We start from the raw sequence: 16,314 nt of genomic DNA on the forward strand, positions 1-16,314 counted from the left end.
CTTTTCTTATCCTTCAAATTATAGGTTAGATTTATATTTCTTATCCTTCAAATTATAGGTTAAATTTATATATCTATCCTTCAAATTATAGGTTAGATTTATATTTCTTATCCTTCAAATTATAGGTTAGATTTATATTTCTTATCCTTCAAATTATAGGTTAGATTTATATTTCTTATCCTTCAAATTATAGGTTAGATTTATATTTCTTATCCTTCAAATTATAGGTTAGATTTATATTTTTTATCCTTCAAATTATAGGTTAGATTTATATTTCTTATCCTACAAATTATAGGTTAGATTTATATTTCTTATCTTTCAAATTATAGGTTAGATTTATATTTCTTATCTTTCAAATTATAGGTTAGATTTATATATCTTATCTTTCAAATTATAGGTTAGATTTATATATCTTATCTTTCAAATTATAGGTTAGATTTATATTTCTTATCCTTCAAATTATAGGTTAGATTTATATTTCTTATCCTTCACCTAATTGGACCTAATTCTGACCCATGTAAAATAAAGAGTCTATGTTAGTCCCCATGGGTTGAATGTTAGACAGGACCATGTCACCTTGGCGTATTAGACCTAATTTTAGCTGAGCCAGTCAGTAATAGTGTTCACAACTGACTGTGGAAATTTGAGCTTTCAAATCCATGTGTGTCCAGAATTATCTGCATTTGAATGTTAAAATTTTCAATACAGTGCATCAGTAATTTGGAATAAATTACCGAAATCAATTCGACAATGTGAATCTGTGTCTGCATTTAAATGTAAAGTGAAAACTTGGTTGTTTAGTTACTATCAATAACTCACCAATGGAGATCACTGGAATGCGCCTTGAGAAATTCCATGAGGATTTAATTGCTGCACAATATAAATATCTTCATTATAAAATGATGACTCGTCAATTTAAGATACACTGTAATATACAGAAAAGATGTATATAGGAATAATGAGTAAAATTCCTAGTTCGAGATATTTGAAAGGAATTATGTGATTTTCGTACATTCAAGCACTTCAGAAGACTATTTACATATATTCAAGACTCAAATCAACCCCCCAAAATGGCGCATCTGTCCCTTTAAGGAAACTTAATAAAACATACCTTATTCTGATACATATTAATAAAGAATTATCATTCGATCTTTTAAAACTTTCAGATTCAAGAAGCGAAATACGAGTTCAGAAAGTTTGTCTGAGAAACTTGACGAGGATATTTCACCTCTACCAGATGATTGGGATGAAGTTTTAAAGGTGGGTTGAGATGTCACCATTTTTCACAGTTCCAGGGTTCAATCCTTGCATAGGTCAAGATAATATCTTCAGATTTTCTGAACTGGTTTCCCTCTCACTGATGAAGGTCATTGGCTGACATGGAAAGATTGTCATGTCTTTGGAATGGGCAGAACCGAGGCCCTGTGTACTACAGACTGTGCACGTTAAAGATCCTTGACAGTTGAGATCGAATAGGAGAAAGCCTTTGCTCCTGCAAAATTTCCCTCATTGTACACTGCCTCTCTTCATTAACAGAAAGAGAACTTCATTTCAATGATTGCTTTCTAGAGAAATCAAGAAGATAGTTCAGATGCTTTACCATCACAATTTTCATCCCAGTTCTCTTATGTAGGTAAAGCAAGTGGGGCTATTAAAATTTTACTGTCATTTCCTTCATTAAATTATTATTATTATTATTATTGTTTAGAAGTTTTCTGTTTATTTATAGGACAGTAAAGAAGGTGACGATATAGCCAAAGCTATTGAACTGAGTTTACAACAACAAAAACATTCTAAGGTATTCATTTCATTATTTATTGAGTTATAGTGCAGGTATTCATTTCATTATTTATTGAGTTATAGTGCAGGTATTCATTTCATTATTTATTGAGTTATAGTGCAGGTATTCATTTCATTATTTATTGAGTTATAGTCGAGGTATTCATTTCATTATTTATTGAGTTATAGTGCAGGTATTCATTTCATTATTTATTGAGTTATAGTCAAGGTATTCATTTTATTATTTATTGAGTGATAGTCGAGGTATTCATTTTATTATTTATTGAGTTATAGTCAAGGTATTCATTTCATTATTTATTGAGTTATAGTCGAGGTATTCATTTCATTATTTATTGAGTTATAGTCAAGGTATTCATTTCATTATTTATTGAGTTATAGTCAAGGTATTCATTTCATTATTGAGTTTTAGTCAAGGTATTCATTTCATTATTTATTGAGTTATAGTCGAGGTATTTATTTCATTATTTATTGAGTTATAGTCAAGGTATTCATTTCATTATTTATTGAGTTATAGTCGAGGTATTCATTTCATTATTTATTGAGTTATAGTGCAGGTATTCATTTCATTATTTATTGAAATGAGTTATAGTCAACCTAAGATATTTGTGACTCGGGGTAACGATGACCAAATTGAGATCAATAATCGACATCAGACTATCGATCAATAGTCGAATAATAATTGAGAGAGACATCTCTGCTCTTGACTGTACCCTATCTGACTGGTTTATTTTCCTCTTTATTTCTATTTTTATTAAAATTGTTTGTTTTAGAAAGAAGAAGAAGATGAACTAGAGAAAGTTTTAGAAATGAGCCTTCAAGATGAACGACAGAAACACAATTCAATAGGTAACTTTATTTTACTCTAAATTTCCAGTATACCTCAAAATAATACATTCATATTTTTAAACCCCTGTTAATGATGTAGGTAAGAGGGGCTGACATGAAAAAAACCTCTAGTCGTTCGAATGGGACAATAAACCGAGGCTCTGTGTGCTACAGGCTGTGCATGTTAAAGATCCCTCTAAAGTTGGAAATCGAAAAAAGAGTAGGCTAATGCCGCTGTTGTGGCAAAATTTCCCTCATTGCACACTGCATGGCGTTGACTATCTTAATTAACCCAATAAGTAGTAGAAGAGTAGTTGTAAAACTCCATTTATTTCAGTTCTGTTTCTTTTTTAAAAATCAAACAAATTGATTGGATTATTCTTGCATTCCTAATAACTAATAATGAACGAAATTTCTACAGATTTAGAGGAAGGTGATAAAGAATTGGCTAAACTAACGGAAGATGAAAGAATTGATCTGGCAATACAGCAGAGTTTATTACAAGCCGAACGTGACTTAATGTATCAGGATGAATCATTTCAATCTAACTCTAGTCAGGACGGTAAGTTCGTATTATTATATACTAAAAGGCTTGAAATATAAAGGATTTACGAGACTTTGGAGTCAAACCATTGGTTAAAATTGCATGTTCAGGATTCATAATATGAACTGTAGTAGGGCTGCAACGATTCACCGATGAATCGATGAACCGCCATTCTTTCCTTCTTATTGATGCATTGCATTGGATAAAAATAATTGTGATGTAATGGCACGATTAATTCTTACCCCCCTATAATAACAAATTACCTTCCATTTTTAATTAACTCTTTTAAATCAAATTCAGTTTAATTAAGAAGATACATAGATATAGATAGTATATTTTAGAAGTAGTTTAGCTATATAATGAATATTTGCAGGATTCCTCTATTAAGTGTTGTTAATTAAAATAACATAAGGTTGGATTTTTGTGAAATTTTATTGTAATATAGAGTGGTGTTTCCTGTTCTATTTCACAATAAATTAACAAGTTTTTAAACCAAACTGAGAAAATTCATTAAAAATATCATCAAAATTTCCTACTAATGACAGAAGAAATTATGTTTGATGATATATTCTAAATTATTTTTTCAGTTGATTTACGATGTCAAGAAGACAAAGAAAATTTGTTTGGTGAAAAAGATAATTTTTTGTTGTCGGCAGAAAATGGTGCTCATCAACCTTCAGACTACTGTAGTGAGAAATTTTATACAGAGGTAAAATATCTAACCTTGAAAACCTATCAGCCTATCTGGTTTTATCCCAGTTATAACCATGATGTTATAATGATACAGTTCGGAAGGTCGAAGATGTTTGCACAATGATAAGAGAAAGTAGAAAGATATATCTTGAATGAAATAACTCACAAAAAATAAAAACATTAAAAAATCTTGGTTAACCATCTTAAAAGATTTTGTCCTTTTTTAAACAGAATAATTGGAGTTGTAGTAATTTTCGATTAGTTAGTATAGTTAATCATATTGGGTCATCGTCTGAAACAGGTTAGTGAATCTTATTATTACTATACTGTATTCTTCTTGGCCCTGTGTACTACACACACAAACTACTTACAAACTCTATCTTCATCTCTGAAAAGTGGTCGGGAGCCAAGGTGGCTCACTGATTTAGACGCTTGCTCGCTAAAATGAACATCAAGAGTTCAATCCTGACATAGGTTGAGATAATACCTTCAGATGTTTCAACCCAGTTTCCCCTGTCAGTGAGTTAGACGCTTGCTTGCTAACCAGAAGGTCCAGAGTTCAATCCCGTCATAGGTCAAGATAATGCCTTTGGATTTTTCAACCCGGTTTCCCCCTGTCAGTGATGCAGGTAAGCGGGGCTGAGATGAAAAAGCGTCTAGTCGTTCAGATTATAATATGATGACTCAGATGTTGGACATGGACCCACGTTCAGGATGTGTACAGGTCAGGAAAAATCTGAAGATTTGGAAAAAAAATCTGCATTCAATGCGTATAAATTAATTAGTTCATGCTCTAATTTGGGGATTTTCTGTAAAGATATAATCCTGATAAGCTGTCATTCTATTTAGTATGTATCATATTTCATACTGTTTATTGTTCCACATAGAGAGTAATGTTACAGCCTCTTCATAAATATTGTTAAATAATGAACAATCAACAGTCTGACTGGCTATCATTCTATTTAGTATACACCATGAATTTTCTACTGTATATTTTATTATATGAGATAAAGATTGGCTATGCGATGAGTGATCGCTAGTTATCAGTGACTAGTTGTTTCGTTCATGGTTGAACTGTTCAGACTGATTAATTTGACTCACATTGAGGGGTTGAACTGTTCAGACTGATTAATTTGACTCACATTGAGGGGTTGAACTGTTCAGACTGATTAATTTGACTGACATTGAGGGGTTGAACTCTTCAGACTGATTAATTTGACTGACATTGAGGGGTTGAACTCTTCAGACTGATTAATTTGACTGACATTGCGTGGTTGAACTGTTCAGACTGATTAATTTGACTCACATTGAGGGGTTGAACTCTTCAGACTGATTAATTTGACTCACATTGAGGGGTTGAACTCTTCAGACTGATTAATTTGACTCACATTGAGGGGTTGAACTCTTCAGACTGATTAATTTGACTCACATTGAGGGGTTGAACTCTTCAGACTGATTAATTTGACTCACATTGAGGGGTTGAACTCTTCAGACTGATTAATTTGACTCACATTGCGGGGTTGAACTCTTCAGACTGATTAATTTGACTCACATTGAGGGGTTGAACTCTTCAGACTGATTAATTTGACTCACATTGAAGGGTTGAACTGTTCAGACTGATTAATTTGACTCACATTACGGGGATCTATGTTTATTTTATTAGGTCATTATATTAGTGACGTGTTTGACATCAAGAAGAAATCATGGATGAGTTTCGATGACTCAAGAGTTACAACTCTAACTGAAAGTGAAGTTTGTGAAAAACGAGAGAAAACTGGCTATATATTCTTTTATATGAACATGTAGGTATTCTTTACTTTTCAAATTATTTCATTTCATTAGTCAATGAGTTACAGAACAGTAGGATATAAAACTCTTTCATTTCATTAGTCCAATAAGATACAGAACAGTAAGATGTAAAATTTCATTTCATTAGTCCAATAAGATACAGAACAGTAGGATATAAAACTCTAATTCATTTCATTAGTACAATAAGATACAGAACAGTAGGATATAAAACTCTATTTCATTTCATTAGTCCAATAAGATACAGAACAGTAGGATATAAAACTCCATTTCATTTCATTAGTCCAATAAGATATAGAACAGTAGGATATAAAACTCCATTTCATTTCATTAGTCCAATAAAATACAGAACAGTAGGATAGAAAACTCTGTTTCATTTCATTAGTCCAATAAGATACAGAATAGTAGGATATAAAACTCTATTTCATTTCATTAGTCCAATACGATACAGAACAGTAGGATATAAAACTCCATTTCATTTCATTAGTCCAATAAGATACAGAGCAGTAGGATATAAAACTCCATTTCATTATATTAGTCCAATAAGATACAGAACAGTAGGATATTAAACTCCATTTCATTTCATTAGTCCAATAATATACAGAACAGTAGGATATAAAACTCCATTTCATTTCATTAGTCTTCAATAAGATACAGAACAGTAGGATATAAAACTCTATTCATTTCATTAGTCCAATAAGATACAGAACAGTAGGATGTAAAACTCTTTCATTTCATTAGTCCAATAAGATACAGAACAGTAGGATATAAAACTCTATTTCAGTTCATTAGTCCAACAAGGTGTCAGATATCAGATGTCTGGTTCCTGTATTCGTGAAATGTTAAACCCTGTAATTTCTGCAAGAGATATTGAAATTATATAAGGTGATAAAAGACTTAGTTTAAATTGCAAGATCACCAGACATCTGATTTGGGTATTGGCATATGGATGCATTAAGAAAACCTCTTTTTATCCTATAAAGAGAATGTGAGATATTTTTATGTTTTTCAGGAATGTTTTTGATGAAATGCAGTCGATGTATGCTGTAGCTTCTTATGCTGATACCAGCTGAGATTATGGTATAAGATATTTGCTGTGTCTAGTTGATATCGGCCTTGAGTTCACTTCTTCTACTCTCTTGTTATCACCAATATGAAACCTGACTGTTATTGTTTCCTCACAATTATAACAATTATACTGAGGTCCATTGCATGGTCGAATAATTAGCCTTAAAAAGAAATGCCCTACTTAACCCTGACAAAGTCACTTTATTGCACTCTTTCTATAAAAGTAGGCCGTAAAACTGTCTTCACGCTTCAAGAAAAAACACTACTGCGCCTAATGTGTTTTCAATTTCATCCATACTAAGAGCCAAGGACACTTCTCGCTGGATGGTGATAAACTGCTAATAGCCAGTGCGTATACTGAAAGGAAAAAGTTTTATCACTATTCTCAAAGCGATACTTTTTCTGTCTGTCATTCTGTATTGAATGTTATCAACAGTTACAGACTTTAATATTGATTAAATTAGTTAACAGAGGACACCAAATCTGTTTTTGAGAAATTTCCTGGATTAAAACTTGGCGAATGAGGCCCACTGTATGCTGAATTTTTGTTATATTGTGTTCTTTGATGAAATGATTAAAATTAGAAGAGGAAACACTATTGAACTGGGTTCCTGTAACATTTAATGTTGACGGAAACTGCCGAATGTCTCCGAATGAGCTATATTATAATCATGATATTGTTAAGTAATATTATAAAGATAAAATCCATTGTTAAATTTACTGTCTTTATATCCTCATGCATATTCAACAAGCTGGGAACGATGATTCTGGTATTCCCCAGTCCCATTCTGTACCAAGCGATCTTCTAGCTATTTGGGAACGATAATTCTGGTATTCTCCAGTCCCATTCTGTACCAAGCGATCTACTAACTATTTGGGAACAATAATTTGGTATGCACCTGTATCAAAAAGACAATATTCTGGTATTCCAGTCCCATTTGCGCAAGTTCCAATTTGACCATAGAGTAAAGCCAATATTCCAATCTGTTAATTTGTTAGACATAATATTCTCGTATTTCCCAGTTCCATTCTGACTACAGAAAACTGCCATCTACTAGCTAGTTAGACACAATAGTTTGGTATGCACTAGCCTCAATTTGACCAAAGAGTAAAGCTAATATTACTAGGAGTTTGTTGGACGTGATATTCTGGTATTCCCCAGTCTCATTCCCACTACAGGAAAAGCCAATATACGGAGTAATCCGTCAGCTAGTATGACACGATATTTTGGTATTCCCTAGTTCAATTCGGACCATAGAAAACTGTACAGAGCTGACATAAAGTTAGTTTTACTAGTCCCTATGAAGTATGGACTCCTATGACACATTCCCTAATTGAAGTAAGGTGTTAATTTTTTCAGATTAGTAATGGCCTTGTGATTCTCTTTTCAATGACATACAGTATATGACAATAATTTCTCAAACTTATTTTTGAAAAATATTGTATAAGTTTTAACTTATTTTTATCAGACATCAATATAATTTTCATAATCAGAATATACACTTTATTCTCTTTTTGAGAATATGTAACATCAATGGATTAGTTATAATAATCCGTATCCGCAAGACAATTCTATCAATCACGGAATAAAATTAAAACAAATAATCTCATTATTAGAGTCTCATGGTAGATTTTCCAAACATCTTAGTTCGAATTTAGAGTTTGTTTTAGAATTTAAGGACACGAACTTAATTTGTAAAATACGTTTGGTATGAAGTAGATCGATTGTCAATTTTGATGACAAAGGTCTTTAGCAGTTTAATAAACAGTCGTTAAACAAGTCTAATATCATAAAAAAATTTCATTTAGCATCAACTTTCATTCCAATAATCACGTAAGCCTGGATTTATTTATGCTGGTTAAAACGGAAGCTAAAGCAATGTTTGCCAGTGTCTTGGTTTCTCCGACTGCTCCGACACATTTAATAACATAAGAACATTCCAACCTTTTATTGCAGCCAGTGTCATGAAAATGTGTTTTCCAATTCGTGAATATCAAGACTCAAAATGACATGTCGGAGCAGTCGGAGAAATCTTGACCATAAAAGATAAACGCAAAACATATTTAATAAGAATTAATCCCCTGTATCAAATTGATGGGCCTAAAATATGCCGGCTCGTTAACTACCAGTCTTTTATCGTCTTTAAACCCTCAAATCATTGAAGGCGGGACCATGTTTCATCTTATCTCATTACTCCCCCCTCCCCCTAGTAGGCTGGCGGTAAGAACCCCACCCCCAACTCATTAGGTGCCGCAAGAGGCAAGTGAATTGGGACGCCTGTGCGACCTGTGTCTGTTTTGCATAGATTCCTGGTGGTTGAGGGTAAAATACTGTTCATTACTGTACTTTATGCCAGGGGATTCCTCAACGGGCGTCGGTGTGTCCCACGTTCCCAAATTTCAATTTCATTGACTTAATCAGGTAAAGTCCCTATCCAACATTTAAACATACAAGTATATTATATATAATTACAATTAGCTGCTACCAATGTATATACTTGAGTATTCTATCCACAACAAACCAACATACAAGAACAATCACATTCAGATTATGCTTAAAGTTTTAATTAGTTATATCATGATAAACATGTTATAGTAGAGTTATATCATAATAAACATGTTATAGTAGAGTTATATCATAATAAACATGTTATAATAGAGTTATATCATGATAAACATGTTATAATAGAGTTATATCATGATAAACATTTTATAGTAGAGTTATATCATGATAAACATGTTATATCATGATTAACATGTTATAATAGAGTTATATCGTGATAAACATGTTATAATAGAGTTATATTATGATAAACATGTTATAATAGAGTTATATCATGATAATCATGTTATATTAGAGTTATATCATGATAAACATGTTATAGTAGAGTTATATCATAATAAACATGTTATAATAGAGTTATATCATGATAAACATGTTATAATAGAGTTATATCATGATAAACATTTTATAGTAGAGTTATATCATGATAAACATGTTATATCATGATTAACATGTTATAATAGAGTTATATCGTGATAAACATGTTATAATAGAGTTATATTATGATAAACATGTTATAATAGAGTTATATCATGATAAACATGTTATAATAGAGTTATATCATGATAAACAAGTTATAATAGAGTTATATCATGATACACATGTTATAATAGAGAAATATCTTGGTAAACATGTTGCATTTAATTACAGAATTGTTTTTCGACTATGGTCGAACCTTGAGATACTGGTTCGTTAATCACAGAAAAACCATATAAACCATTTAGTAAAGTTGAATACAAATAGCATGTATCGAAGTTTAGTGCTTTATGATACAACGTTTTACAGTTTCTATTATCGAAACATCGGCTCATGCATTGGTTCAGAGTTGTTTTAGCATAAACGGCGATGACTGGTGGACTATGAAGAATACAGCTTCTCTTAGATATTAGCAAAGAACTGCTACAGCAGCTAGTCTGCAAACAATCTCTTCAATTTCGTACTTAGCTACTGTCATACCAACATGTAGAGGTTTAGAAATTTGCCCTTTATTATCTTGTAATCACAATCTGAATATAAATATAGAAATTTCTTAAATGTAAGGTATAATTCAATATGGCTACAGCTAATCAGGGTTGGCAAGTTTAGATAGGCCTAGAGTTCAACGGCCCACTCTTCTGCACGTAATTGAGCTAATGAAGAGGGCCAAAGTCTGCGAGGGAAATTTTACCAAGACAGCGGCGTTAGCCTACTCCTGTTCGTTTTGCAACTGTTCGGGGATCTTTAACGTGACCACCTGTAGCAAATGGGACTAGGTTTATTGTCTCATCGGAGCTAGACACTCTTTCCAAGTCAGCCCCTTCCAACCTACATCACCGACATGGGAAAGCAGGTTGAAAATCCGAGGGTATTATCTCAACCCGTTCTGTTTACGCATGAAAGCTCCATATAGTATATTATTTTTCTTATATAAATTCGATTTTAAGGTAACAAAAATACTTTTATAAATTGATATGATATCTGAGTATTTCCAAAGTAACTTTGCCACTTTGGGAAATTCGTAATTGCATTATAATGATGCATCTATTGTGTCAAAGATCGGACAGGAAAAAATGTAGTTGCTAGGTTTCGAAACCACGAACTTTGACACTTACGCAGTTGGATCCTCAAAAAATCGCAAGATATTGATTATAGAGGCTGTTAAGGCAAGATGCGTAATTAAGTAACAATCCGAGGTCGCAAATGAACCGCAATGTTTCTGACTACTACTACAGAATAAAGGATTACCAAGTTAATAGAGTAAACTAAATCAATATTTACCTGCATCAATAAGAATCAGTGTCGTTGCAGTTAGCAGCAAAACATAACACCAGAGGCTATTCACGGCTATAGATGGTTGACTCACCAAGACTCTTGACTCGTGGAAATTCTGTTAAATGCAAGATTTGATCCTGATATTTGTACAGAATTCCGAGTCTCCCACTGAACAGATGTTACTATGCATCTGTCAATATAAAACCTTGGATGCTCGCCAATATTTTTTTATCCACTTAATTCTCAAGTCTGGTCCACATAAGTTAGTTTTTTTGTACATTTTTCCATGAAACTATTGCCCTGGTATTATTGTGATATCTAGACTTACATAGACTGTTTTGAATACCATTACTCGCGCTAGATTTCGGCGTTACCGAGAAAAAGAGATTTTTCATGAACATTTCAGATGGGTTTCAATCTGACACAGGTTTCTGGATTGGGGTCGCTACCTGAAATCTCTGTGTAAGAGGATTACCGGCAGCTATAAAAGTTGTTTGTACTATACTTGGGGATAGAGACTAGGGGTGGCTTTATATATTATAATTATATTACTTTCATTGTATAAAAAAAAACCCGGGGGTAGGGACTAGGGGTGCCTTTATATATTATATTTATATTACTATCATTGTATCAAGAAACCCTAGGGCAGGGACTAGGGGTGGCTTTATATATTATATTAATATTACTATCATTGTATCAACTTTATATATTATATTATATTACTATCATTGTATCAAGAAACCCGGGGGTAGGGACTAGGGGTGGCTTTATATATTATATTTATATTACTATCATTGTATCAAGAAACCCGGGGGTAGAGACTAGGAGTGGCTTTATATATTATATTATATTACTATCATTGTATCAAGAAACCCGGGGGTAGAGACTAGGGGTGGCTTTATTTATTATATTAATATTACTATCATTGTATCAAGAAACCCGGGGGTAGGGACTAGGGGTGGCTTTATATATTATATTTATATTGCTATCATTGTATCAAGTAACCCGGGGGTAGAGACTAGGGGTGGCTTTATATATTATATTTATATTATTATCGTTGTATCAAGAAACCCGGGGGTAGAGACTAGGGGTGGCTTTATATATTATATTCATATTACTATCATTGTATCAAGTAACCCGGGGGTAGAGACTAGGAGTGGCTATATATATTATATTTATATTACTATCATTATATCAAGAAACCCGGGGGTAGAGACTAGGGGTGCCTTTATATATTATATTTATATTACTATCATTGTATCAAGTAACCCGGGGGTAGAGACTAGGGGTGGCTGTATATATTATATTGATAATCAATTACTATCATTGTATCAAGAAACCCGGGGGTAGAGAATAGGGGTGGCTTTATATATTATATTTATTTTACTATCATTGTATCAAGAAACCCGGGGGTAGAGACTAGGGGTGGCTGTATATATTATATTATATTACTATCATTGTATCAAGAAACCCGGGGGTAGAGACTAGGGGTGGCTGTATATATTATATTATATTACTATCATTGTATCAAGAAACCCGGGGGTAGAGACTAGGGGTGGCTGTATATATTATATTATATTACTATCATTGTATCAAGAAACCTGGGGGTAGAGACTAGGGGTGGCTGTATATATTATATTATATTACTATCATTGTATCAAGAAACCCGGGGGTAGAGACTAGGGGTGGCTGTATATATTATATTATATTACTATCATTGTATCAAGAAACCCATCATAATATTCTTCAAATAAACATTCAGGGTTTAGAAATGGTTTTCAATATCAATTGAAGGCTTTGTTGAAATATTATACTTTTTAAAAATTCTTAAGTGAAGGAAGAGATTCTAAATGGTTATGAACTACATTCGTGTGTGTCATTTATTGTCAGAAAAATACGTAGTTCCCTATGGCAGTGGGGATGGTAAAAAAAAATATTTTTTAAAGACTTATTATATAGGTCGATGAACAGATTTGAATGGTTATGAACTACATTCTTGAGTGCTATTTCCTTGTTAGAAGCTTACGTAGTTTCGCATGCTATTGCCATGAAAGAACCATACGTAGTTTCCTATGACAGTAGGGATGGTATCGACCCACGATGTGGGGAATCGGTAAGATCACAGTGATAATTCTAGTGTTTATTACACTGTCAGCCGTGACCATACTACGGAGATTGTTATTCCACCTCTATTAGTCTTGTTCTCTCTTTCTCTCTTCATACGATCGTCATGTACATTCAAATTAAAGGTAAGCTGATATATTTTTCAAAACATTTTCATTAATTAAATGAGTTTAAATCTGGCCTTAATTCTATTCATTAGATTGAAGGAGCACCTTCTCTATCTGTTCAACCAATCATACCTTAGTTTCAGAAACAGGAATTGTTTTAGCTTACATAATCAGTAATATTGTTCACAGCTCATCGTCGAAATTTTAGCCTTCAAATCCATGTGCATCCATAATTATTCACGTTAAAAAGTTTAAAATTCAACTCAAATTTTAGTGAGACTATGCCAAGATAGAAAACACATATACAGAAATAGACAGTGAAATTTCTAGTTTGAGGTATATTTTAAGGGATTATGCGATTTTCGTGTGTTTTCACTACTTTTTAAGACTATGAAAGGAACATGCCGCTTTTTTTAAAGGTCAAAAATTTTTTGCTCAAATTTTTTTGCTCAAAACTATACACCCAAATCTAGAGAAATGTACACTTTAACGTATCTAAAAGTTTTAACTAAAACAATCAAGCCGTTAATTTTCAAACACAAAAATATTTCAAAACATTACGTAAGGTTTTTAAGATCGTTATCCTTTGTGGAAGCTGAGAGAAAACTAATGCACAGATTTCAGTAAAATAAGCACCCAATTGTAGAGCAATATGTCTCCAAAGTATTTGAAAGGTTTTAACTAACAATATCGAGCCAATATAAAGCCAAACACCAAAACTAGGCCAGACTGCTTAATTGACTATTAGCACTGTCAGTTTTTAATAAATCCTTTTAAAACAAATTCAGTTTAAGATATATACATATTAAAAGCATACTTTAGAAATATGTTCAGGTATAATTTACGACGTTTTTGATTATGAAAGCTTTTTACTAAAAAGCAGAATACCCCTTTGAAGCACAATAAAGAGCCAAATCAATTCCCGAAAATGCCGACTGTTCCCCTTTAAATTATAGTTTTAAGATAGAAGCTAAACATTGAAACCCTATATTCCAGGTAAATCTCTACAATTATTACTCCCAATTTGTCATGCTCTGGATTTTCTTAACGAAAGTGTTATCAAGAAACCCGGGGGTAGGGACCAGGTTATGTTATATTTTTTACTTTTATTGTTTCAAGAAACCCAGGGGTAGGGACCAGGTTATGTTATATTTCTTACTTTTATTGTTTCAAGAAACCCAGGGGTAGGGACCAGGTTACGTTATATTTCTTACTTTTATTGTATCAAGAAACCCGGGGGTAGAGACTAGGAGTGGCTTTATATATTATATTATATTACTATCATTGTATCAAGAAACCCGAGGGTAGGGACTAGGGGTGGCTTTATATATTATATTATATTACTATCATTGTATCAAGAAACCCGAGGGTAGGGACTAGGGGTGGCTTTATAAATTATATTATATTACTATCATTGTATCAAGAAACCCGAGGGTAGAGACTAGGGGAGGCTTTATATATTACATTATATTACTATCATTATATCAAGAAACCCGGGGGTAGAGACTAGGAGTGGCTTTATATATTATATTATATTACTATCATTGTATCAAGAAACCCGGGGGCAGGGACTAGGGGTGGCTTTATATATTATATTATATTACTATCATTGTATCAAGAAACCCGAGGGTAGGGACTAGGGGTGGCTTTATATATTATATTATATTACTATCATTGTATCAAGAAACCCGAGGGTAGAGACTAGGAGTGGCTTTATATATTATATTATATTACTATCATTGTATCAAGAAACCCTGGGGTAGAGACTAGGGGTGGATTTATATATTATATTATATTACTATCATTGTATCAAGAAACCCGAGGGTAGAAACTAGTGGTGGCTTTATATATTATATTAATATTACTATCATTGTATCAAGAAACCCGGGGTGGGGACTAGGGGTGGCTTTATATATTATATTTATATTACTATCATTGTATCAAGAAACCCGGGGGTAGAGACAAGGGGTGGCTTTATATATTATATTAATATTACTATCATTGTATCAAGAAACCCGGGGGTAGAGATTAGGGGTGGCTTTATATATTATATTTATATTACTATCATTGTATCAAGAAACCCGGGGGTAGGGACTAGGGGTGGCTTTATATATTATATTATATTACTATCATTGTACTACGAAACCTGGGGGTATATTTCTTACTTTTTTATTTTACTGACCCGGGGGGTAAAGGCAGAAATGGACAAAGTTTCGCTTTTCCGGTTTTGTTAATGATATCAATTTGGTTTTAACATTTGATCGTTATTGTGTGATTAAAGAACTAACAGGTTCTCGTAGCGTGAAACAACACGTTTTGTTCTGTTTTGATATGTCTATATCACTCTACAATTGATATATTGAGCACTGTTTTAACAGTGGTATTTCTATATCACTCTACAATTGATATATTGAGCACTATTTTAACAGTGGTTTTTCTATATCACTTTACAATTGATATATTGAGCACTATTTTAACAGTGGTATTTCTACATCGTTCTACAATTGGTGTATTGAGCACTATTTTAACAGTGGTATTTCTACATCGTTCTACAATTGATTATTGAGCACTATTTTAACAGTGGTATTTCTACATCGTTCTACAATTGATTATTGAGCACTATTTTAACAGTGGTATTTCTACATCGTTCTACAATTGATATATTGAGCACTACTTTAACAGTGGTATTTCTACATCGTTCTACAATTGGTGTATTGAGCACTATTTTAACAGTGGTATTTCTACATCGTTCTACAATTGATTATTGAGCACTATTTTAACAGTGGTATTTCTATATCACTCTATAATTGATGTATTGAGTACTATTTTAACAGTGGTATTTCTATATCTCTCTACAATTGATGTATTGAGCACTATTTTAACATTGGTATTTCTATATCTCTCTACAATTGATGTATTGAGCACTATTTTAACAGTGGTATTTCTATATCACTCTATAATTGATGTATTGAGTACTATTTTAACAGTGGTATTTCTATATCTCTCTACAATTGATGTATTGAGCACTATTT

General features: G+C 32.6%; 2 protein-coding genes across 2 annotated transcripts in view; both read left to right on the forward strand.

The window, feature by feature from the left end:
• LOTGIDRAFT_239428 (hypothetical protein) overlaps positions 1-7,449 on the forward strand; it is a 23,538-nt gene extending 16,089 nt beyond the window's left edge. Inside the window, exons 14-21 of the mRNA XM_009055462.1 lie at positions 1,167-1,260; positions 1,730-1,798; positions 2,571-2,646; positions 3,047-3,187; positions 3,757-3,878; positions 4,094-4,163; positions 5,526-5,664; positions 6,681-7,449. Of these exons, the coding sequence (XP_009053710.1) occupies positions 1,167-1,260; positions 1,730-1,798; positions 2,571-2,646; positions 3,047-3,187; positions 3,757-3,878; positions 4,094-4,163; positions 5,526-5,664; positions 6,681-6,741 (772 nt within the window). The 3' untranslated portion in view covers positions 6,742-7,449. The remainder of the gene's footprint in view (positions 1-1,166; positions 1,261-1,729; positions 1,799-2,570; positions 2,647-3,046; positions 3,188-3,756; positions 3,879-4,093; positions 4,164-5,525; positions 5,665-6,680) is intronic.
• A 5,649-nt stretch (positions 7,450-13,098) lies between these two features.
• LOTGIDRAFT_175124 (hypothetical protein) overlaps positions 13,099-16,314 on the forward strand; it is a gene marked incomplete at both ends in the record, with an annotated part of 20,090 nt that continues 16,874 nt past the window's right edge. Inside the window, one exon of the mRNA XM_009055463.1 lies at positions 13,099-13,164. Within this exon, the coding sequence (XP_009053711.1) occupies positions 13,099-13,164 (66 nt within the window). The remainder of the gene's footprint in view (positions 13,165-16,314) is intronic.

The sequence above is a fragment of the Lottia gigantea genome (genome assembly GCF_000327385.1).
Source record: "Lottia gigantea unplaced genomic scaffold LOTGIsca_242, whole genome shotgun sequence".
Lineage (NCBI taxonomy): Eukaryota > Metazoa > Mollusca > Gastropoda > Lottiidae > Lottia > Lottia gigantea.